Source organism: Chionomys nivalis, chromosome 8, assembly GCF_950005125.1.
Source record: "Chionomys nivalis chromosome 8, mChiNiv1.1, whole genome shotgun sequence".
Classification (NCBI taxonomy): Eukaryota; Metazoa; Chordata; class Mammalia; order Rodentia; family Cricetidae; genus Chionomys; species Chionomys nivalis.
Genome location: NC_080093.1, coordinates 84,954,009 through 84,978,532, shown reverse-complemented (window position 1 = coordinate 84,978,532; position 24,524 = coordinate 84,954,009). Strand labels below are relative to the sequence as shown.

General features: G+C 49.2%; 1 protein-coding gene across 1 annotated transcript in view; it reads right to left on the bottom strand.

Moving 5' to 3' along the window:
• Positions 1-3,021: 3,021 nt before the first annotated feature.
• Dkk3 (dickkopf WNT signaling pathway inhibitor 3) overlaps positions 3,022-24,524 on the bottom strand; it is a 46,586-nt gene continuing 25,083 nt past the window's right edge. Inside the window, exons 5-8 of the mRNA XM_057779539.1 lie at positions 11,162-11,254; positions 9,760-9,904; positions 8,304-8,460; positions 3,022-7,550 (exon numbers count right to left, since the gene is read on the bottom strand). Coding sequence (XP_057635522.1) covers positions 7,334-7,550; positions 8,304-8,460; positions 9,760-9,904; positions 11,162-11,254 — 612 coding nt within the window. The 3' untranslated portion in view covers positions 3,022-7,333. The remainder of the gene's footprint in view (positions 7,551-8,303; positions 8,461-9,759; positions 9,905-11,161; positions 11,255-24,524) is intronic.

Sequence of the window (24,524 nt, the reverse complement as noted above, 5' to 3'; positions counted from 1 at the left end):
TGACTTTTAGAAGCTACAAAAACATTGGATTACCTCAAGACTTCATCGACATCTGTGATCATTTAGAAAGTGCAGCTGTCAGTAGGGTCGAGTTAGGAAGGCAAATGGGGCATTGAGAGAGGTATGTTACCCGTGCTACCTACTGCCACTAATCATCCCAGAGAATTGGAACTGGAAATTATCTGGTACCCCCCTCACAAATTACTGGAAGATAGCACCCTTTTCTGCCTTTGCGTACCCCCAACTTCCCTATACAGTGAGCACACTGATTTCAAGCTCATGCTGCTTGGGTAGCATGCTTAGAGCCAGTTTTTGGAAATACAAGAAAGGGTGGGTTTTTTTTTTAGTAACTAGACTGTGCCCTGTTGGATATCCCCACTGGGAAACCTGTTCTCAATGCAGTCTGCAACTTGCATTCCTTTGCATATTACAACAATCTGATCTTGAATTTATGTTACTCAAAATAGTGTGCTCCCTCAGCGCACACTGTGGTTCGTTAGTTACAAGGCTGGATGCAGAATGTGGGAGAAAAGGTATGGTGTAGACTTAATGGCAGATGTCCATAAGTCCTATCACCAGAAGACTCAGCTATTCAACAAACGACCCTTTTTTTTTTTTGGTATTATAACCATGAACTAATTATTTTTTATTGTTTTTATTGAGCTATTTATTTTTCTCTGCTCCCCACTTTTCCTCCTCCCTCCCCTTCTGCCCTCTTCCATGCTTCCATTTTACTCAGATCTTGTCTTTCTCTACTTTCCATGTAGATTGGATCCATGTATGTCTCTCTTAGGGTCCTCTTTATTGTCTAGGTTCTCTGGGATTGTGAATTGTAGGCTGGTTTTTCTTTGCTTTATGTCTAAAAGTCACTTATGAGTGAGTACATACTATATTTGTCTTTCTGGGTCTAGGTTACCTCACTTAATATGATGTTTTCTAGATCCATCCATTTGCCTGCAAATTTCAAGATGTCATCCCCCCCCCCACTGTGAAGTATTCCATTGTGTAAATGTACTACATCTCCTTTATTCGTCCTTTGGTCTAGGAGCATTTAGGTTGTTTCCAGGTTCAGAATATGGCAAACAATGCTGCTATGAACTTAGTTGAGCACATGTCCTTATGGTACGATTGAGCATCCTTTGGATATATACCCAAAGTGTATGTACCCAAAGTGGTATTGTATTGAGGTAGGTTGTTTCCTAATTTTCTGAGAAATCACCACTGATTTCCAAACTGGCTGTACCAGTTTGCAATCCCACCAGCAATGAAGGAGTGTTCCCGTTACTCCACATCCTTTCCAGCATAAGTTGTCATCAGTGTTTTTGATCGTGGCCATTCTTACAGGTATAAGATAGAATCTCGTAGTTGTTTTGATTTGCATTTCTCTGAAAGCTAAGGAAGTTGAGCATTTCCTTAAGTGTCTTTCAGCCATTATAGATTCCTCTGTTGAGAGTTCTTTATGTCTGTACCCCATTTTTATTGGATTATTTATTATTTTGATGACCAATTTTTTGAGTTCTTTGTATATTTTGGAGATCAGTCCTCTGTCCGATGTAGAGTCGGTGAAGATCTTTTCCCATTCTGTAGTCTGCCCTTTTTTTTTCCTTGTTGACCATGTCCTTTGCTTTAAAGAAGCTTTTCAGTTCCAGGAGGTCCCATTTATTAATTGTTTCTCTCAGTGTCTGTGATGCTGGGGTTATATTTAGGAAGTGGTCTCCTGTGCCAATGCATTCAAGTGTATTTCCCACTTTCTTTTCTATGAGGGTCAGTGTGGTTGGTTTTATGTTGAGGTCTTTGATCCATTTGGACTTGAGTTTTCTGCATGGCAATAGATATGGATCTGTTTTCATTCTTTTACATGTTGATATCCAGGTATACCAGCACCATTTGTTAAATATGCTTTCTTTTTTCCATTTGATTTTTTTTTTTTTTGCTTCTCTGTCAAAAATCAGGTGTTTGTGGGTGTATCGATTGATATCCAGGTCTTCAGTTCTATTCCATTGGTCTTCCTGTCTGTTCTTATGCCAATACTAGACTGTTTTCAATACTGTAGCTCTGTAGTAGAGTTTGAAGTCAGAAATTGTGATGCCTCCAGAAGTTCCTTTATTGTACAGGATTGTTTTGACTATCCTGGGTTTTTTGCTTTTCCATATGAAGTTGAGTATTGTTCTTTCGAGGTCCGTGAAGAGTTTTGCTGGGATTTTGATGGGCATTGCATTGAATCTGTAGATTGCTTTTGGTAAGATTGCTATTTTTACTCTGTTAATTCTACCTACCCAAGAGCATAGGAGATCTTTCCACTTTCTGTTTCTTTTTCAATTTCTTTCTTCAAAGACTTAAAGTTCTTGTTATACAAGTCCTTCACTTGTTTGGTTAGAGTTACTCCAAAATATTTTGTTATTTGTGGCTATTGTGAATGGTGATTTTCTCTGATTTCTTTCTCAGCCCATTTATCATCCTCATAAAAAGAGGGCTACTGATTTTTTTTGTTAATTTTGTATCCTGCTACATTACTGAAGGTGATTATGAGTTGTAGAAGCTCCTTGATAGAATTTTTGGGGTCGCTTAAGTAAACTATCATATCATCAGCAAACAGTGAGAGTTTGACTTATTTTCTGGTTTGTATCCCGTTGATCTTCTTTTGTTGTCTTATTGCTCTAGCTAGAAACTTAGGAACTATATTGAATAGGTAAGGAGAGAGTGGACAACCTTGTCTTGTTCCTGATTTCAGTGGGATTGCTGGAAGTTTCTCTCCATTTAGTTTGATGTTGGCTGTTGGCTTGCTGTATATTGCCTTTATTATGTTAAGGTATGTTCCTTATATTCCTGCTGTCTCCAATACCGTTATCATGAAGGGATGTTGTCTTTTGTTTGACCTCATCTTTTGACTTCACATGTGTACACATACATGGATGCATCCATATGAATATCTGCCTAAACGCACACGTGCACACACACACAAAATCCAGAGATAGTTGTGCCCAGGATCACTTCTGTTGTTAATTTGGCCTCAAGCTCCTGCTAGACAGTCTAACTCTCCCAGAGATATCCAGGGCCCAAAACAGAATGCCAGGAACTTTATGCAGCACAGAGGTTGAGGATGTGATAGTTAATGGTCAAGGACCTTCTCAGGGTAAAGATTATGCTGTTCATGTGAGCTCCATGTAGTCACACAAGCCCTTGAGAGTGGAGAACTTTTCACCGAATAAACCCAGAGGGGCCTGTTACTGCTGGTTTTGAAGAAGGGAGCTCTTGTAGAAATGGCCCCTGTGTTTGTTGCTTTTCTGTTGTAATAAGACACCAGGGCCAAAGGCAACTTGAGTTTATTTTGGCTTCCAGTTGGCACTCCAGTAGAGTGGCATGGCGCAAAACCAGGAAGCTGAGGCACATGTTTAACCCACATGGGAAGCAGAGAATCAAGGCAGACAAAGCCTGCCCCCAGTGACACACTTCCTCCGCCACAGCTGCATCACCTAACCCTCCCCAAACAGCATCACCAACTGGGGACCAAGTGTTCAAGTGTCTAAGACTAAAGGGGACATTTCTCATCAAACAACCACCATCAGCACCCACTTGTCTTTGAACAGCTGGTGCTCAGTGTGCAGCAGTCTCTGAAGGTTGTGGACCATCAGGGAAGTCAGCCTTGCTGGCAGAAGTGGGCCACTGGAGGTGGGCCTTGAGGTCTCCCCACTTCCCACGCACTCTGCTTCCCGGTAGGAAAGTCACACAACAGTCATCTCCACTCCTGCCACCATCGTGGACAATCCCTTTCAACTCTAAACTCCTCCCTTAAGTTGTTCTTGTCGGATATTTATAGTCACAGAAATAATAAAAGTCATGCAGGGGCCATGGGTCAAGGACTGTCAAAAACTAACAGAAGCTAAGAAGTGAGTACTAGCTGAAGGCTGGGGAGGGTGGGGGGAGAAAGGCAGCCTGACAGCTCCCAGCTTCCTCAGAGGGCCCTGAAGTCAATGCCACATCCTAAGCACCTGTCCTGGTCCTTTGCTGGGCTCACTGCTAAGGAGCTGAACCTTAGCTCCTGCTGCTGTTTCCCTGGCAGGAACCAAATTCAAGAAAAGATCAGGCAGCCAGTTGAGAGTGGCACTCAGCTCGGCTCTTCCCAAGGTCCAGTAACAACGGTGAGGTGTGGTCTTCCTGGCTGAGCATTTGGGCCTTTCACAGGGTGGTTAGCTCTGGGAAGGGGACCCTAGTTTTCCTTCATTTATGAATGAGACTTGATACATGGTGGGTACCAAACAGGCTTTTTTGTTTGTTTTCAATGAAACCATTTTGACTCATCTCTACGCATTTCCTCACACTTGCCTTAGCTTCCAGTCATCCTATCCATCAAGAATCTCATCTGTTTCCCCTCTAGGTTTCCCTGCCGCCTTCCCAGTAACCTTGTCCTTCCCTTTTGTGGCGGCCCTCCAAGCTAAGCCCTCCGCTGGGTCTCCTCTAGCGCTCAGCTCTTTGTGTCCCGTCTTGGTCTAGCTGTGTCCCGTCTTCTATTGAGATGATTTCAGAGCAGAGACTCTCTCATCTGGGAGCATCCAAACCCTGCTCTGAGCAAGCCCTTCACACATAGCTGCCGGGTGACCCAGGAGTTAAGGGGCCCTGGTAAGTTGCCATCGAATAAAGAACACCTCCATGTTTGACAGTGAAATAATCAGTGCCCCCTTGAAGCCATTTTACCTACCTTCTCCCTCCTCCACACTCCGAACCCCCATTCTGTTATCTGCTATATGGAATTCAGAGAGTCCGCGCCTATTGCCCTGTTGACCTAAATATACAGGGTCCTCCAATCTAGTCCTTAAAGAGCTTGGTGTGTCCCAGCTCTGTTATGGGCCAGGTAAACTATCCTCCTGCCCGAAGACCTATTGGTTAAAGGCTTGTTCCCCATGGCACTACTGGGTGGCTACAACAATCTTCTTTATCGGCCTGCGTAGTTTTTTTTTTAATATGTTGTTCATTTATTCTGAATCTTCTCATTTGTAGCTAAAACCATAGGTTTTCAGCATACCAGATAAAACACAGCAAATTTTAACCAGCACAGGTTTTAGTGACAAATGGACCCATACTATGGACATAGGTGACTAGCAAGTACTTACATTTACTGTTTTTCTAAATGTTTATATTTCTTTACTGTGATATCTTCAGATTAGAGATTTAAAGTCTTTTAGATGGCAAAGGTGTTATGTGGAAAAGTTATTACATAGCCTTTCTGTGTCTTGGAACCAAATGGGTTTTTGAATCATTTAGGAGACACCCTCTGTACCTGTCTATGAGGCAAGGAGTTCCCAGAGAGTTCCAGCTGAGGAAGGAACCTCACCCTTTTGGGTGGGGTGGCACCATTCCATGGGCTGGGGTCCCAGAATAAATGAAAGGGGAAAAAGGAGAAAGCTGAGTCCTTGTGTTACCCTTTCTCTGCCCCCTGGTCCTCAGAACTGTGGGAAGCAGCCCCACACTCTACCCCTGTGCCTCGCCTGCTACAAAATGAACCCTCACCCTTCAGGCAGCTCTTGTCAGCACCAGGAGAATAGCTAAGACCAATGCAGCAGAGCCTGGTGCCCATATAGGGTCCTGGGGGAGGACTGTGTGCTCCTCTCTCTCTCCCTGGGAGCAGCCTAACTCTACCACATTCCCCCGACCATGCTGTGCTGCCCCCACCACAGTTTCCAGGCAACAGGATCACACTGACACCCAAAACGGAACAGAAATAAGCTTTTTTAAATACATAAATTAATTGCCTCAGGTATTTCATTAGATGCCCATCCTGCCCAAACCCAGAACTGCCTTTGATGACAGGGCGCCTCCAAGAAACGACTCACGTGTCCCATTTGTTCCTTCGGGAGTTTGCTCTCCTAAAACTCATTCCCATCCAGACAAGGATAAATGTTCCAATAGAGTCCAGAAGTAAACCGCAGATGCCTGGAAAATCTGCCTCTATGGAAAGACTTTTTGTCTCTTTATACTACAGATTGCTTTATTTTATTGTTCTGGATGAAGTGGGGTTATATTTATTGAAAGCCAAAAGGGAAAAAAATAAAAGAAGCCCAAGAATTATCAAACAGTAGCCAAAGTAATTTATACCTGATCTTTGAGCGCAACGCATGTGCTTATACATAATTTAAAACTCAGAAGAAAGCATGCTTCGACAACTGGGCGCAGCTCTAAAGCTGAATCACTCTGGATGAGGACAGGATGGAAATAGTTCCTGGCACCTGACACAGTCATCTGAGACCCAACGCCCAGCCCAGCTTCTGTCTGGACATCACAGCCGTACTTCACACAGCCTGGCTTGCTTCTGATTTCTCTGTGCCATTGAGAGAGGCCTTCCCTTGTGGCTAAACAAGGGAAATTTCATTTATAACCCTGGCCCTACAATTACCCAAGTGTCCTTCCTGTGAATTAATTTACACAAAGGGCCCTCCAATTACTGACTTTCGGAAGCAAATGGCAGAGGGCAATGTCCATACCACTGGCCTCTATGCTGTTACTTCTAACCTTAGAGGGATGTGCAAACTAGCCTGACCTTAGTTCCTGGCATGCCTTAAATGCACAAAAAAAGAAAAGAAAAGAAAAGAAAAGAAAAGGAAAGAAAGAAAGAAAGAAAGAAAGAAAGAAAGAAAGAAAGAAAGAAAGAAAGAAAGAAAGAAAGAAAGAAAGAAAGAAAGAAAAGGATTTCACTCCCCTCCTTTTGGAAGTACTGTTGGGGGCACCAAGGCTGGGGGGGGTGGAGTGAGAGAACAAGGGGCTTGGCGAGAAACCCACTCTGGTTTGCTCCTAGGCTGTGCTGAGGGGACTGAGCGGATGTGAAGGGCGTGTTGACGGTGAGGTAGGAGGAGCGGAAAGAGAGGGCGGAGGGATGAAGGTGTGGGAGGCCACAAGAACAGCGTAGCTCCTGCGCAGCCACGGCCTCGGCCCATGGAAGGGACACAATACAAACGCAATGGCTACATTTTGCCAGGTCCTTGTTTGCAGGGCAGGCACCCTCCTCATGTCTCCCCCGGGCCGACCATGGGCAGACTTTACCCCTTTCTGTCTTCTCCTTTCAATCAAATCTCCAGTCCATGAAGAACAAAACATAGCGCCTGGCCATGGTGTGGGGTGGCTCGCCACTGCCCTCCCACACCCCATCAGTCTCTCCCAGCCCCAGAGCAGCGGGGCAGCTGGAACAAACGTACTTGCGCTGCACCTTGTCAAGCCAGGGAAAAAACTACCGGGAAGGAGCTGTGGAAAATGCCTGGCCAGCCCCACACCTAGGGGACACTCCCGGGGAAATAAATTAGCCATGTCTATTGCACATCTACCAGCAGCTGAGCTGGGTCTGAGTCTAAATCTCCTCCCCACCCAGTGACTCCGCAGGGGCAGGCTTCCCAAACGCCATCTCCTGGGCCAGGCTCCGCTCCAGGTCCTCCAGCTCCTGGCGCACCTCCCCTATGAAGCCGCCATCTTCATACTCATCAAGGGTCTCCCTGGGCAGCAGACTCTCCTCAGTTTGGTCGTGGCTACCGACGAAGGCTGCCTTGCACACGTACACCAGACTGTGGCTGGGGAACAAGGTTGAGATTTGGTCAAGGTTCTCTCTGTTATCCTGGAGAGCAAAGCCAGGCTTGGAGCATGTCAGGTCCATGTGAAGCCTTGGGCTGTATTCTGTGTGGGCCTTCAGGTCTCACTAACTTACTACTTCCTGTCATGGTGCATCCTGTCACCACCATCTTACTGAAGAGTCAGCAGGGAGAAAGTCCTCAAGGGGCCGTCACAGGCCTCTTCTTCTGTGACTAACTATTGACTTGTCTGCCTAGTTGCAGGCCCTGATGTTGGAGATTTGGAAATTCACTACCACATGGAGTCCCCTCAGCCCTCTGCCCATTTGGGTTTCAAGAAAGAGGCCCAATGTAACCCCATATCTGCTGCACACATGGTGACCCTGGGCCTCTGAGGGAGAGGGGAGGGGAATTCTGGCTTTCTTCCCTGTGCCCCTAAATTCTGGTAGAAGAGAAGGCTGAGAAGAGGGTGTGGGTAGGACAGAGATGTAGAGAACAGCCCTGCCAACCCTGAAGCTTCAGTTTCATGAGCCTCTAACCTACAGGTGCTCTCCACATTGGTGGTCCACCCCTCTTCCATGCCAGCTTCCTCTCCCACCATGATGGTGTGGTCTGGGCTTTTTCCCTCCACACCCTCCCCCTAGTGACTTACCCCACACTGAATCAACATCTCTTCCTAGCCAAACCTGCTTCTAAGTCCCCCGAATGACATTTTTCCTGCTCTCAGGCCCTGGGACAGTTACAAAGGGACCTCACCTTTGAGGCTGGCAGAGGAGTCCGCTGGCACAGGGGCATCGGTCCAAAGCGCCTTCGGGCTCCAGTTCCCAGGTGATGAGGTCCAGCAACTGGCTGGTAGGGTCATGGCAGAGCTCCCCCTCCACAGGCAGGAATGTGCACACAGGGAACAGCAGGCCTGGAGCAGCCAAGCGTCACCATGAAGACAGACACAGAAACAGACACAGGCTTGCTCTCCTCCCTCAACCCCACATGAGGAAAGAATAGAAGAGTGGACAGACTGAGAAGGATAGTGCACAGTTGGGACGACCTAACCCCTGAGGACTGGATCAGTGACGGGGGTCTTGCCTGAAGAGCGGAGCTGGGGGTTGGAGGCCAAACCACCAGGGGGAACGAAGAGAGGAGCCAAGGCCCTCTAGCAGGGGCAGAGTGATGAGGGCGGGAGTCCCCTCTGTATGCTGTGAATATCATTGGTTAATAAGGGAACTGCTTTGGGCCTATAGCAGAGCTACAGGGGAACAGAGCTAGGTGGGGAAATCTAAACAGAAAGCTTGGAGAAAGGAGGTATAGAGTCAGAGAGAAGCCATGTAGCCCCATTGGAGCCAGATGGAACTTTAGCGGGAAAGTCACAGCCATGTGGTGATACACAGATAGATAGAAATGGGTTAAATTAATATGTAAGAGTTAGCCAATAAGAAGCTAGAGCTACCAAAGCTACAGAGAAACCCTGTCTCGAAAAACAAAACAAAACAAAAAGCTAGAGCTAAGGGGCCAAGCAGTGATTTAATTGATACAGTTTTTGTGTGATTATTTTGGGGCTGAGCAGCCGGGAATCAACTAGCGGCCCCGTCCTTACAACATCAGAGGGCTAATAGGGGTCTGGATCAGGGCAGATGGATGAGCCAAGGAGCAGAAACAAAGAGGACAGAGGAGCTGGGTGGGCAAGGCCTTGGAGGAGGGAGATGACAGACTGTTAAGAGGGGGTGGGGCAGCCTCTAGAATACGGTCCTCCATGCAAATCATGAGGTAGCAGGCACAGGGAGGGACAGTAGAGTTGGGGAAAGGGACCTGGGGAGGAGCTGAGAGCTTTCAGACACACTCCTGGCAAAGAAGAGGGGCTTGGAACTGAAAAAGAGAATCTACACAAAGCACCCAGGCCAATGGTGCCTTCGTGGGATGTGGGTGGGGAGGGGCTTCTGGGACCCCACCCATCTGGGGATGCTCCTCCTGCCCTGGACTCAGGCATCCTAAAGGAACTTAACTTGCATAGTCAACAACTGGGAAAAAACAAAGCAGGAAATTCTCTCCCTATACTCTAGGAAGAGTCTGTGGGGCTGGGACACACAGTGGAAGCATCTGAGATGCTGTCGCAGGGAGGCAGGACCCTGAAAAGATGTGGGTAGCATTCTGGGGCCCAGCAGAGCCTTCTGAGCGGTGAGGACCGATTTCCCCAGCACCTCCCGGGGAACCCACATACCTCTTTGGAAGGCACAGCACAGGCCAGGTTGGCAATCCCTCTGGTTGTCACAGATGGTCCCATTGCTACCCTTGGTGGCCTTTTTGGTGCAGTGACCCCAGACACACAGCTGGTCTCCACAGCACTCGCTGTCTCGGGCGCACAGCTGCAGAGAATTGAGGAAAACACAAGGCCCAGGGCATCACTAGTCTGGAAACCTGGGCAGCTGGTGCTCCAGCCTGCTTGGCCCAATCAAAGATGGCTCACATTAGTGGAAACTGAAGGAGGCAGCTTGGAAGTGTGGCTATTGGCACAAGAAGGGTCAAAACACAGGGAAAATGGCACCTGAGAAGATGAATGTCTAAGTCTTTCCTACCCAGGTCAAAGACTTTACAGAGAGAACCTGAGCATCTTTGATGCCTCCTGCCCATGGCTCTATCCTTCACCCTTTTCGTTTGCTTATTTGTTATTGTTGTTGTTTGAGACAGGGTTTCTCTGGGTAGACCTGGCTGTCTTGGAACTCACTATGTAGACCAGCTGGCCTCAAACTCAGAGATCCGCCTGTCTCTGCCTCCCAAGTGCTGGGGTAAAGATGAACAGCACCCCAGTTTATCTTTCACCCGTTCTACTAGGCCTGCCGAAGGGAAGGCGGCTCAGGCCACAGGGGGAGGCAGCAGCGGTCTCACAAACCGCTAAGTCAAGTCAGAGCCAGGAAAACCCGGGACAGCGTGCGGGGAGCAGGGACCCAGAGACCCACAGGGAAGAGCAAAGAGCAACAAGAGGTCCCAAGGACCGTGCCCTGTGATGGGGGTGGCCTGGAAGGACACCAGCAACTGCCTCACCAAGATGGAGCTGAACCCTTTATTTTCCAAATTTACTGCATTTTATTTTACTGTCAAAATAAGGGAAAATGTCAAGAGTTCAAGTTTGTGAACCCACAGCTTTGTCCCAAAGGTCTTCTGGGTGAAGCAGAGGGTTTCCTTTGCCTGGACTCATGTTTTTCTCACAACCCACATTGCAGGGGGGTCCTCCAGCCTCCTTCTGGCTCCTCCCTCTATGTATTTATTAAGCAGACTGGAAGCTTGGGGACCTGGGGAGCACCCCAAGAGGAAAAAGTCCCTTGTCTGGGAACTGCATGTATGCACTACTATGTCTGCTGCTGTTCACTGTCCCAGAGGAAGGGACAGAGCCTCACATCCTCTTCTCCCTCCCTCTCTTTGCTACCCATGAGTCACACAATCTGACCAGAGATTATGGGGTGGAGCAGCTGCAGGTCTGCTAGAATGACACCCTGATTACTCCAGGAACCAAAATCTGGGACTCCTCCCCATCACTCAAAGGCTCTTGCAAGCAGGTGAGCCGAGAAACCCTGGGACTGCTAATCTTTCCTCCCTAGCACAGCAACAACTACTGGTGTCTTTACCATCTGCTGGTCCCGGCACGGCTGGCAGGTGTACTTGAAGCTGGAGAACTGGCAGTACCTGGTGGGCCCACAGTCCTCATCGATGATGCATTCCTGGGAGGGTGGGAGAAACAGTTTTGTCAGGAAAATGCAGAGGTGTAGAAGATCTGAGTGCCCTGGAAGGGCAGAATCTGGGTTCATCCCCGTCTTGGGGGAAGCACGGCCCAGAAGTGTCTGCTGGCTCCAGCCACACCAGAGCCTGCTCAGGCTAGTTGGTGCTTGTCCCCTACCCTTCTCCTGCTTTCCCCATGGGGTCTATCTCCTCAAGACCCCAAGAGCTTGAGCTGCCCACGTCCATCACACAATTGACATCTGTGTTCAGTGTCCCCCACATCCAGGGCTGCGAGCATGGGGACGCAAAGCTGCTCATACGTAGAACAGATGGTTTTAATAAAAGGTGCTAACGAGTTCCAGGCCCTGTGCGACTGCGCAGAAAGGGCTGGAAGCCAGGCTCAACACAGTCCCCTACTGCCTAGGAAGATACCAGAGACCACCTCCCTTGGCCCTGGCCTTGGAGGCCACAGGCCTGCCTGCAGAGAGCCCTCCACAGGCTCCTGGCTTCTAAGAAGCAGTCAAGAGGCAAGGCAAACTTTAAAGTGGGAGTCGGATGGCTGGAACCCCACCCTCCCAGCCCAAGGGCCTTCTTATGGCTGCCAGCTCTGCTTAGTGAGGAACATCTGTCTGAGAGTCAGACCCACGGTTAATCTCAGCCACCGGAAACGCGGGCCAGGAGTGGAAACAGTCAAGGACGTCATCCATTACCCTTCCCTAGGACAGAACCTTCCTAGCAAGTGGGAGCTGGAGGTGACTTCTTCCATGTCGGGGAATGGCACCCTACAGGAGACGGTTAACGCAGGCAGAGGGGTTATTTTCCACCACAGTCCTTGAGTAGAGGGGCCCAGGACCTAAATACAGTAAGCAGAGATGAGGAGGGCTCCTGAGCTTTGGCAAGCATTCTAGAAAGATCTCTATGAAGTGTGGAGTCTGCCTCATCCCCGTCTCGGGGCATCCTCCGTCCTGAGACCCAGTGTGGAGCCCTACATGCCAAAGCACAGTAGGTCAGGCAGGACCTCAGTGCCTGGGACGGTTCTCAGCTCCACTTTGTGAGTTGAGGAAACTGTACCAGTGGGTATGGAGGTATCTAGGGGGCTGTGGCTCTGAACATGTGCGAGCTGGGTCTCAGCAGACAGACCCTAGCTCTCCTACTACTCTTTTTAATGTTGTTGTTATTTGGTTTGGATTTTTTTTTTTTTTTTTTTTTTTTTTTTTTGCTACAGGGTTTCCCAGTAGCTATAAAGCCTGTCCTGGAACTCACTCTGTAGACCAGGCTGGCCTCATACTCACAAGGATCTGCCTGCCTCTGCCTCCCAAGTGCTGGGATAAGAGGCGTTCACCACCATTGCCGGGCAACTCTTCTTAAGTGTTATTACTGAGGATATTGAGCAATTGCTGGTGTCCTTGACCCGGGTCTGACTGTCTCCTCACCAATGCTGCAGGTCTGAAGAGATGGGTGTTTGGTTTAGGACAGTTGCAGGCCTAGCACTAAGCTAAGGCTCCACCAGGGGGAGCCTGGACTATGTTCTGCTCACCAAGCCAGGAAGACAAGAGACATCTACAACATCATCCCCCAGCCGTTTCTGAAGGGTGACAGAGGAGAGGCCTGAGTCAGGATGCCTATGTTTGACACAGACATGTGTCTCACACGCCAAGCAAGGTCTGGGCTCACCAGGGGCTCACACCAGAAGATTGTGTACTGCAATTTCTCAACAAAACGCCAATGGAAATCCCATCACCTGACACCCCAAAAGCGACCTAACCTCACTCTCCCGCACATGGTGCAGGAGTCCTGTTCATCTAGCTCAGAAGCTGCAGGTCCCTTCCTCTCACCCCCACTGTGCTGGGCTCTGCAGGGAGCCGACAGTGCAGCCCAGGTGTCCCCAGCGCAGCAGCAGGCGGGCACCTTCCACCCCCTACCCCGACTTACTCAGCTCAGCAGACCAGAAATGTCAGGAGGGCCACCATTCTGGCTTATACCAGGAAGAAAACAGACTATCTCAAGCCAGGGGGCTGAGCCTATGTCTGCTGGATCCAGGACCCCAGAGCGGTAAGAGAAGGTTCACAAGGATGTGAGTCAACCCTGTATCCATCATGTTCCCGGTCCTCCCACATACCCGCGCAAGTGCAGACTCCACATATGCTCAAGGCCCTCATATAAAAAGACATAGAATTTGCATCCAACCCACATATATCCTACTAAATGCTTTATCATCTATGGATTTAATACCCAATACAATGTGTATACTGTGGAAATCATGGTTATATTGTACTGTCTAGGGAACAATGACGTCCGCTACAAATGCTATTTCAAACAGGTTGGCTGTGGGTGTTAATCCTGCGGCGCTGAGACTGACTGTAAGACACAAGGTGTCCTTCCTGACACCTACCACACCCTCCCATACACAGGCCACAGACTCCTGGCATTTCTCCCAAAACCTAACAGCAAGAGAACAGAGTGGGAGGGGGTGACATTTGGGAAGGAGGAAGAACCAGCAGGCACCAGGGACAGAGATGATGTGGGGAGGTCTCTGCCTTTAATAAATTCAAAATTCAACCATGGGAGGGGAGGAGAAGGAGAAGGAGAAGGAGGAGGAGGAGGAGGAGGAGGAGGAGGAGGAGGAGGAGGAGGAGGAGGAGGAGGAGAAGGAGAAGGAGAAGGAGAAGGAGAAGGAGAAGAAGAAGAAGAAGAAGAAGAAGAAGAAGAAGAAGAAGAAGAAGAAGAAGAAGAAGAAGAAGAAGAAGAAGAAGAAGAAGAAGAAGAAGAAGAAACGCCAACTCAGAACGTCCCTTAGTAGCAGGCACATGTCTCATGTGAGGACGAGACCTGGTCCTCTAACCTTAGTGGAAGAGAAGGGAAGCTGGTACCGCTGAGAAATTCAGCTTCTCTTTCCTGTGTCACAGCTGAGCCCACTCTACAGGGTCCTAAGTAGCCAACTGTGCCCAAGCCACCAGAGGAGAGCTAGGAGTGCTGGGAGGCTCTGTTGTTTTCTGGCCATGGACTCTTGGTGTTGTGCTTTGATTTCTGAGGGCTGGGGACCTCCCAGGCCCTCCAACTCTTAGACTCTAGACCTGAAGGCAGACTGACACTCAGAGCAGAGACTGAAGACCAACAGCAGAGCGAGGAGCCTGGGCCTCATCATGTGGCCTGTTCTGCAGAGGAGGATGGGGTGGGGTCGGTCTCCAGACTTCAGAGCCAGTCAACTCAACACTACACAGGTCTCTAGCAGAGCAAGGCCTTGAGTGGTCACAGAACAGTGATCTGGCTGCCTCTAATACCCTCAACATGGTTAAGATTCCTGTGCACTGAAGTTCTCAAAACAAAACAAAACAGCCACACAGCGATGAAGGTTCTACGGGATAGATTCCCTGACTAGTGATTGTGGGGAGTCAGAACGTTGCTGGTACAGAGCCAAATTGTCCTGGCCTATTTTTGGCCCCGTCACTATCTGTTCATTCCTACTAATATATTTGGCCCATCTCTGTAGCTTTTAGGCAAACCTTTTTGTAATGTCCTAACTGACCCTTAGCCTCTGTTAACCAACAGACAGACTGCCGTCTAACAACAGCCGAGGCCTACAGCAGACAGTTCCCCAGTTCGCTGTCATCTAATAACAGTCGAGGTCTATAGCAGATAGTTCCCCTCACCTATCTGCTGTACCTCCCAATGGATTTTTAAAGTGTCTTGATTTATGGCAGGTTTTTTTTCCTGTTATGAGAAAAAAAAAATAATAGCCTTCATGAAACCATTACTACATTAGAACATGGAATTTATGCTAATCTGAATCCACGTTCCTGGGGCATGGTTGCTCATATTTGGCTCCCAAATAGGCTTTTATTCCCTTTTAGGTGATAGCTGTTTGTTGTTGTTGTTGTTTGTTTGATTTCCTTTTTTGATATTAACATTTCCATCTCAGTTTTAAGGTCTTAAAGGATCTGCCCAGGGTCACCCAGCTTGCCACAAGTGTCTCTTCCTCTCTGTAAACATCTCAGCGTGGACCCCCCTTCAGTACCAGTCCCTTTCCTCTACCTGAGGCACAGCCTGGCAGCATCTGCCTGCACCATGGCTGAGAGAGAAAACCAACACCAGAAGCTCTGCGGGCCTGGGGTAACAGGGGCAGCATGGGATTCTGTATAGCTGTAGCCGTGCTCTGTCTATCTGTCCTGCTCCTCCCTCGGCCTGACAGACATCCCAGAAGCTGGTCAGGAGCTGCAGCCATTCCAAGGAGGCCTTTTTTGTTGTCAGGAGCTATATTTAGGAAACTGGGCGGGAGGCCTGGAACTGAAACCGAAAACAACGTGGACTGGGCCAGGGCTGCCTGGAAACTGCCCCAGGGCCTTGATGAGACCCTGGAAGAATGGAAAATGACATAGGAACCTCTTGGCATCTCTGTTAAGCTCACAGTTCATCAGCAAAGAGGTCCTAGGAAGCAAAGGTCAAAAGCCTGGGGGTAGGAGGACAGCATTGGGTTCGCACACCATTGGAGCCGGTGGCAGACTCCAGTTTGGGCTTCATTTTGCCGAGAGGAAAAGTGAGCCTCAAAGCCTCAGGCCATGGTAGGAGGCAAAGATTTCAACACAAGTCTCTTAGATCCCCAGAGGATCGCTCTGTCTGCTATTCTTATAAATGCCCCATTTGGGTTCGGCCAGATGGTTCAGCCCATACAAGTGCTCACCACACAAGGCTGACGAGCTGAAGTTCTACCCCTAGGATCTGTGCCAAGGGGAAGGAGAGAACAAACCCCAAAAAGTTGTCCTCTGACCGCCACACTCATGCCACGACCACCCACACTCTGCCCCACAATAACCTATAAATTAAATGCTAATGCTCCATTTAGGATTTGCTCCCCCAGATCAAAATTTCCATGTTGACGTCCTAGCCACTAAATACTGGAGTAATATTTCATTTGTATTTATTTTAATAAATAAAGCTTGCCTGGAAATCAGAAAGTAAAACAGCTGCCCTGGTCAGCCTTGCAGACCAGGCAGTAGTGACACATCCCTTTAATCCCAGTAGCCACAGTAGTTTGCCATAGAAACCAGGAGGTAGTGGTGCATGCCTTTAATCCCAGAGAGGAATATAAAATGGGAGGAGACAGCTCTCAGTCAGTCTCATGCTGAGATTCCTGGAGGCAGGATCGCCATTTCGAACTGAGGTAGAAAGAAGAGCCAGTGACTGACGGCTTTGCTTTTCTGACCTTCAGGTTGAAGCCCAATATCTGTCTCTGGGTTTTTATAACTTGTGCTACAAGATCCTTCAGAACATGTCCTAGAGATAAGGTCGTTGCAGCTCAACGAATTCAAATAATGTCATGAACTGGACTCCCTAGAAAAAGCTTCACCAGGATTAAAGATGCTGCAAAGCTGACTACTTAGAACTTCCAGGTTGTGGGGGTTGGGATGTTGCATACCTAGAGCTAAATTATCTCTGACTCCACCTCTCACTTCTGCTCTCATCTCCAGAGCCCACAAGGACAGGAACACCACTTAAGTGTCAGGGAGACTCCACAACCTGCTTCACCTCAGTGTGAGCTGGTGGACTTCATCCTGGAAAATGGGTCCCTTTCCTATTGAATGGCTGACAATGTGGGGCTCACCCCAGGGATCTGCCTATCAACACAACTCAACTTCCCGTTCAGCCCAGAGCCCTCTGTGAGGAAATGACACAGAAATGCAGAAATGGTCCAAGACTAGTCAACTGACCAAAGACGACAAGGGCACTGTCACCTCCCACTCAACACCCTCACACCAGCTATCAGTCCCCTCCCACCTGCCACCCTTACATCACTTCCTTTCGCACTCTGAGCAGAGAAGCCCTACTTTTCAGACAAGGAAACTGAGGCAGTCTCTTGTCAAGGTTGCAGGGCTGTACTAGGGCTTATGGAGACTAGGGCAGACACTGGGGAGGGGGTGGGCAGAAGGGGGCAGGAGGAGCTCTTGAGGAGGGGTACCCTCCCTGCTGGATGCAAGAGGGCAGGCCCTTCTAGGATGGCCTTGGTCCGAGGTGCCCAGGAGAATAGTGGTAGCCTCCATCCTTCAGTTGATTTCCCTATCAGCAAATTCTAAGGGGTGCGTGCATGCGCGCGCATGTGTATGTATGTGTGTGTGTGCAGGCACGCACACGCACACATGCGTGCATGCTGGGTGGGAATGCAGAGGCCTCCAGGTCAGTCTTCCCCCACTGCTAAAGAGTCCTTTTTTGGCCTCAGAATGAAGCCAGATGTAGGAGCCTGTAACAAAAACCTGTGTATCTGTCTCTAGCACAGTGCGGTGCCTGCAGCCTTTCCCAAAGGTGGGGCTGTGAGCTGTCTGTCAGCTCAGGGCTTTGGAGCAACCTCGCCCAGGGCTCTGGTCTGGCCTGTGCTATAGAGCCAGCCCTGTGGAAAAATCTGGGCAGGAGTCGGAGGCCGATGCCAGCCTTACTATCCTGAATTGCTAGCGTCTGCAAAAGTCTGGGTGAGTGACCTGCCAATTCTCCATCCCCCACATGTTACAATCCAGGAAGAGGAGGGTGACAGTCTATCCCCACCCCAGTGGAACCACCCACCACCCTGGACTTGGCTCTTGGCACCCTGAGGTAAGGAGTGCACCCTGCCCCACCTCTCAGCCTATACCTGGACTCCTCCCACAGCCTCCTTTTCATCCACACAGATCCTCAGGTGGGGAAGGCAAGGCCTTCAGAACAGCTAGCAACCAGCAACAGGACCCAGTCCCACTGCCTGGCCGTGAAGTCCCACACCCCACGCCCCCAGGGCTTCCTGGCACATTCTTTGAGCCTGAGTCCTCCTGTTCAGCATTTCCTCCAGAGAACTGGACCAAGATTGCTCTAAATGAAGCTTCTTCTTGGTCTTCAATCTAGTCAAAGGACTGCTGGCCCCTCTCCCTTTCTTCCTCCTCCCTCTCTCCCCTCACCTCCCTTCCTACTTTCCTCTGGCCATGATGTGAACAGCCCAGCGCTATCATATATGTGTTCCTTGCCATGATGTTCTGCTCCTTCACGGTCCCCAAAACAACTCACCACAGACTGAAACCATGAGTCAAAACAAACTTCTTCCTTTAGAATTGATTTTTTATGGTGATGACCAACTGACACCCTGGGACAAAGGGGCAAATGATGCTAAAGAGAACTCCTCACTGCCCTGGCCTCTCATGTCTGCACCCCCCTTCCCCGCCATGCTCCCCGACCCACAAGTCCCACTCATCCTCCCTTACATCAGTGGAGCAAAGGTGAGCTGTGTCAGGCCTTCTCAGGCCTTCTCCCCTGCTGCTGCCTCTGCTCAGCGCCCTGTCTGGGGTTCTGTGCTACAGATTCGAGCCTGCAACACCTGGCAAAGCCATATGATCAGGTAGGTCCAGAAACGGCAGAGGGTCAAGTTCTTGCTGGGTTCCCAGTAACTAAGTTCAGTCCTGGGTTCCTATAGAAAGTGTTGAGTGCCAGAAACAGGGAAGGACAGGCTTCTGCTCACCTGACCCTCCCAAAGGCGCTCTTTTGGGGCCAGTTCCTTCCAGAAATGGGGCTAAGGGGAGGGGCTCTGATTGGAGTTCTCAGATTCAGGCATAAAAGGGGATTTCCATACATGTAGCAGAGGGACTGTTCTGAGGAGGGCCTCAGGTGTCTTAAGCTGGCCTCAGACTCACTAGTTAGCCAAGAATGACCTTGGACGTCTGATCCTCCGGGCCCCACCTCCTGAACACCTGGAGTTAGAGAGCTGCTTCCCTGCTGCAGGCCTCCAGACCTGACACCTGGCCCAGGATGGACGCACCTTCCAGGCCTCAGACCCCAGCTCATAGGCAGCAATACTCACTGAAATGAGAACAAAGACCTAACCCACCCAAGCCCACAATTTCGAGGAAGTCTCTACATGCACTAACCTTGCTTTCTGGCTGTCAAGTTGGGAGCTTAGGCCCCAGCCCCTTGCATCTATCCTAGCCCCCTGACCCTGAGAGTTAGCACTCTGGACTCCAAATCCCAGCAGACCAGGTCCTGACCCTACCGGACCACTCCCCAGGGTATTTAAATGAGCTCCCAAAAGAGGAACACGTGGTCCCTTTTCCTTCCTTCCCGGTTCCCCCTCAGGGCCATTCTAGAGCGCAGAACTCCCATTAAACCTGGATATTTCTTAATTTGGTTTGTTTTGATTTGGCTTGATTGGGAATTTTGCGTCGGCAGGGAGCTCGTATTAGGAAATATTCCTAACACTGGCCTCTGTAGTTCTGCTTCTGGCTGACTGTTCTTGCTAATTGAGGCATGTCAGTCCAGGGTGTGCTTTCTGTGCATTACAGTCTCCCTGAGAAACGCTCAGGACCGAGCTCTGGGCCGGAACACCCAGTGTTGTCGCCAGACGCCTGACCACCCAAGGTAGTAGCTGGCCAGCTAGTAAAGACTTTCTGTCTTGAACCTGTGTCCAAGTGGTCTTCTCTGGTGGATACCTTACAATGTCACCACGCCTGGTTTATAAGGTGCTGGGGAGGGAACCCAGACTCTAGCAACTCTACTCAAATGACCTACAGCTTCAGCTCTGTGGTGAGGTTTACCACTCCCAGAGAGGGTCCTCTCTCGCCTCATCCCCTCAGGTCAGCAACAAAGACGCTGTCCTCCAGTCATCAGTCCCCCCTCTTCCCCACAGCTCCCTCCTGTAGCCCAAGTCATCCTCTAAAAACACAAACCTAATTATGCATATCCCCGATCATAGTTGTTCTGAAAGTCTAGGGCTGAGGGCCCTTGAGAAGGCTTAGCATTGGGCTAATTCAATCAGCGCATAATTGGAGGAGACAGCCGCCTTCCCGGCCTCCGAAACAGCCTGCATCTGCAATGCTGTGTAAGAAATTGATGTGACAAGGGAGACTCAAATGGAAAAAAACAGCACTTCCCCCCCCCAGTGGCCGGAAGTGGGGGAGGGGCTGTGGTTCACCTCCAGTGACCGGGAAGGGGGCAGGGAGCTGTGGTTCTAGAGCTGATGAGCTGTCTACCTTCACAGTTCCAAGTCCTGGAACCCACAAAGTGTGGGTCAACCATTTGACCTCCTGTGGCTTCGATCCTCGCTCACCCAGCAACCTGCAGAGGGACAGCCTTGCATCCTTACGACTACTATATACCCACACATTCCTGCCACTCAAAAGAGGTGCTCCTCGCCGGGCGGTGGTGGCGCACACCTTTAATCCCAGCACTCGGGAGGCAGAGGCAGGCAGATCTCTATGAGTTCGAGTCCAGCCTGGTCTACAAGAGCTAGTTCCAGGACAGGAACCAAAAAGCTACAGAGAAACCCTGTCTCGAAAAATCCAAAAAAAAAAAAAGAGAAAAGAAAAAGAGGTGCTCCTCGCCTCTGCAAATTAAGGACCTGGTTTTCTGGTTGCACATAAGGTCTGAGTTCACTTAGCAAAAGGGCTGGGGATGTCCAGGCTCTGGGGTCTACCCAGCTCAGGAGACCTGAGCCCTAAAGTTCATCAAAGCAGAGCCTCTGAAAACCTCCATTCTGAGGACACCACCTACGTTCCCCACTAACCATGGTCTGGAATGCAAACTTTGCTCTTGACATAGGGCACAGGGTCAGTGCCTAACCTGCTGTCCTACTTGATGTTCTGACTTCCCCAGGACCTAGATTTCAGCTCACACATCCAGAATCCTTCACCTACCTGGTCTGCAGTTACCCTCAAAGACTAACACAAAGAACCAGGTGTGGTGACAGGTGTCTCTAATCCCAGTAGTCACTGAGGCAGGAGGATCACTGAGAGTTCCACACCAAATGAGGCAGAATAAAACTCAAACAAAACAATACAAAAGGAGTCTCCACCCAGTATATTTTCTAATGCCTGTGATACCAGCTCTTCAGTGGCCAAGACGGGAGGATGCCACCATTTTGAGACCATCCTGAGCGACATAGCAAAACCCTGTCTCAAACCCAAAACAAAAACAGAAGTCTTGACCTTTTTTGTGATGTGGGTTCTTTGGCAGCTGGTTGGACCATGGGGACCCTCTCACAACAATGCGTGTGGGTTGATAAGGGAGCCGGTGTGATCACAAGCAAGAATGAGCCCCCCTAACTGGGATGAACAGAGTTGCGGGGTCCGATGGCTTATTTGTATCCTGGATGGCAATGTCCAGCGGCAGCTCTTCCTTTAGAAGTGGGGTTGAGCACAACTGCTGTCTGAAAGTGACAACAGCTCTGGAGAGGGGGAGGTCAGAGGACGGGGATTCAAAAGATTATCCTTGGATTCATAATTACTACTAGGCCAGTCTATAAAAAAAAAGTCACATGACAGCACTTAAACGGCACAAAGTATGTGTGATGGCATTGGTACCTCGTTACACGTGACTGGTGGTCTCCATTTAAGATGGTCAAGACTGAAGGAAATAATTTAAGTTAAGCCGGGCAGTGGTGGCGCACGCCTTTAATCCCAGCACTTGGGAGGCAGAGGCAGGCGGATCTCTGTGAGTTCGAGACCAGTCTGGTCTACAAGAGCTAGTTCCAGGACAGGCTCCAAAACCACAGAGAAACCCTGTCTCGAAAAACCAAAAAAAAAAAAAAAAAAAAAAATTTAAGTTAGAGAGGCTGGGTAATGACTCGGTGGGTAAAGCATTTGCCATTTGCCTACGTGAGAACCTGAGTTTGACCTCCAGCATCCATACAGAGAACTGGGCATGGTGAGGAATGCCTGTAACGTCAGCACCGGAGAAGCTGAGTCAGACGGATCCCAGGATCCCAACCAGCAGAGCAGAACTGGTAAGCTTCACATTCAGTGAGAAACCCTGTCTCAAACACAATGAACAACAGACAAAAGTGTGTGAAAACAGAGACAGGCTCTTTTTCTGTGTAGGTTGGGAGGGTGATGCTGGCGGGTCTCCACGGTTAAGAACCTCTACTATGTCACCATCTTTAGCAACTCAAAGATTAAAGGTGCTTGCTGCCAAGCCTGCTGACCTGAGTTCAATTTCCAGGACCCACAGGAGGGACAGAGAGAACAAACACCTGTCAATTGTCCTCTGGCTACACATACACACAAACACACACACACACACACACTGGCACACACCACCACATATACACATGCACATAGAAAGAAAGAAATGTTTAAAAAATACATCACAAAGAATTTCCTCAGCTCCCTTGAAAAGAAAAGCAGGGAAAGATGAATAAAATTCAAAGCTACTCAGAACAAAACCAAAGTTGCTTAGCTCTGTCCAGAAGAAAGCATCACCTCAGGCCTCTTAAGCTTTAAGGCCCGTTCCGCTTTCCTTTCCACGATTATTTTTCCTCTCTCTTCCTGTTTCTGCAGAATTCTTCCACAGCAGGGCACAGAGGGGGCTTCAGGAATTTCTAGACTTTTCTACTTTAGTTATGCATGTTAATGAGCCTGGAAAAAGCTTTAATATGCTTCTATGGTGGAAAAACATGCTTGAGTTCATTTTGCTCAGAAGTAGCTGAGTCCCTGCTTCCCCCTCAGGGGCTGACAGAGAACATGGGCTTTACTACAAGGGGAAAGCCTCGTGGAGGTGGCCTAGGGCACGCCAGGGGCGTGCTGGAGCCCCAAATGCCTGATTTACTTCACCACTTAGGCGGTTGGCTGGAGCGAGGGCGAACAGCCTGGCACATAGTAGAAGCCCAGGAAAATGACTTCTCTTTGCTCTCACCTTTTAATAATCTCAGCACACTGCAGGAGGCAGCACTGGACTGACTGTGACCTTGAACTTGGCCTTTCTACAACTAGATTCATGTTCTCCCTGGGGAAGGAGGTCTCCATAGACAGGGACCCTGGAAACAACGGAAGAAGTAAAGGCTGCTGGGAGGGGAGTGAGCCTACATCCTTTGGCTCCCAGGCTGGAGAAGGACAGGGTCTTTACCCATCTTAGACCTGGGATCCAGAGGTACTAGGTTGCCTCTGTCTTTGAACTTGAACATCCCTCTCTCTGCCTCCTAGGCCGGGCTCCTCTTCTTAGAGATCCTAACTGAGGAAACTAGAGAACCCAGGCTGACCTCCTACAGCAGTGCCTTCCGCATCCCATTGCTGCTGTGTGGCCAGTGGTCAGTGTCTCCTGACGCTGTATACCGCTCTCTGAAAGCGGCCTGCCTCAGTGGCCGAGAATGTCCCTCTGCAGCAAGAGGAAAAGAAGGACAAACAGCGGCTCAGTCAGGGAAGTTCTTGCTGTACAGGCATGCAGACCTGAGTTTGGATCCTCGAGCTGTTGGGGCAGAGACAGAAAGATTCCTGGGGTTTACTGGCCAATCTGTGAGCTTCCGGTTCAGTGACAACCCTGTCTCAAAAAAATAAAATAAAATAAATAAATAAATAAATAAAATAGGGAGTGACTGAGGAAAACACTATATGACCTCTGGCCTTGACATGCATGTACACACATGTGTGCATGTGTGCACACACACAGGAATACACACACACACACACACACACATAGAACAACAGAGATAGGTAAGAGACCAGAGTTTGTTTTCTATGATCCTCAGGGCTTTGCTGGCCCTGGGGAGGGCTCAGTCACTGTGCATGTTGTCTCTGGTGGGCCTTTGTAAATTTGTCTTTATTTCCAGCAAAGGAGGGAGTTAGTGTCAACCAATGAAGCTTGGTCCAAATGACACACATTGCAAGCAGGTGGCAGAAGGGTTGAGAAACTCTCCCAAAATTACAGCGGCAAGTGCCTGTGACTTTTTGTATCAGAAATATTTATTTTTAATTGAAATGGCCAAAATTTGCAGTTTTTTTAATCTTAGTTCTAGCTTTAGATATTTGACTTTCCTAAACTCCAGTGTCCTCTCCCCAAAACAATACCAATGTCACAACATTACAAGGATTGGGAAATAAAATAGGTACAGCCTGCAGTGATACCACTCGGCAACCAGTGGATGCTTAGGACCACAGAGGAATGAGTACAGGCCAGAAAAATAATCGCTCAGTTTTCTAACAAATAAAACCCATTCTCAAAGCTGGAGAGATACTTGGTGGGTAACGCGCTTGCAGTTCAAGCATGGGGAGCCGAGTTGGGACTCCCCAGCACCCACATAAGACCCAGGAGTGGCAGTGTGCACCTGTAATCCCAGAGATGGGGAGATGCTCTCCGGCCAGTCAGTCCAGCTGAACAGGTAAATTCCAGGCTTGGCAAGAGACCCTGTCTCAAAAAGTAAGGTGGTAAACAACAGAAAAAAGACACCCGATGCCAATCTCTGGCCTCCATGTACACATGACTCAGGAATATATACCCCTTCTTCCTCTCTCTCTCTCTCTCTCTCTCTCTCTCTCTCTCTCTCTCTCTCTCTGTCTCTGT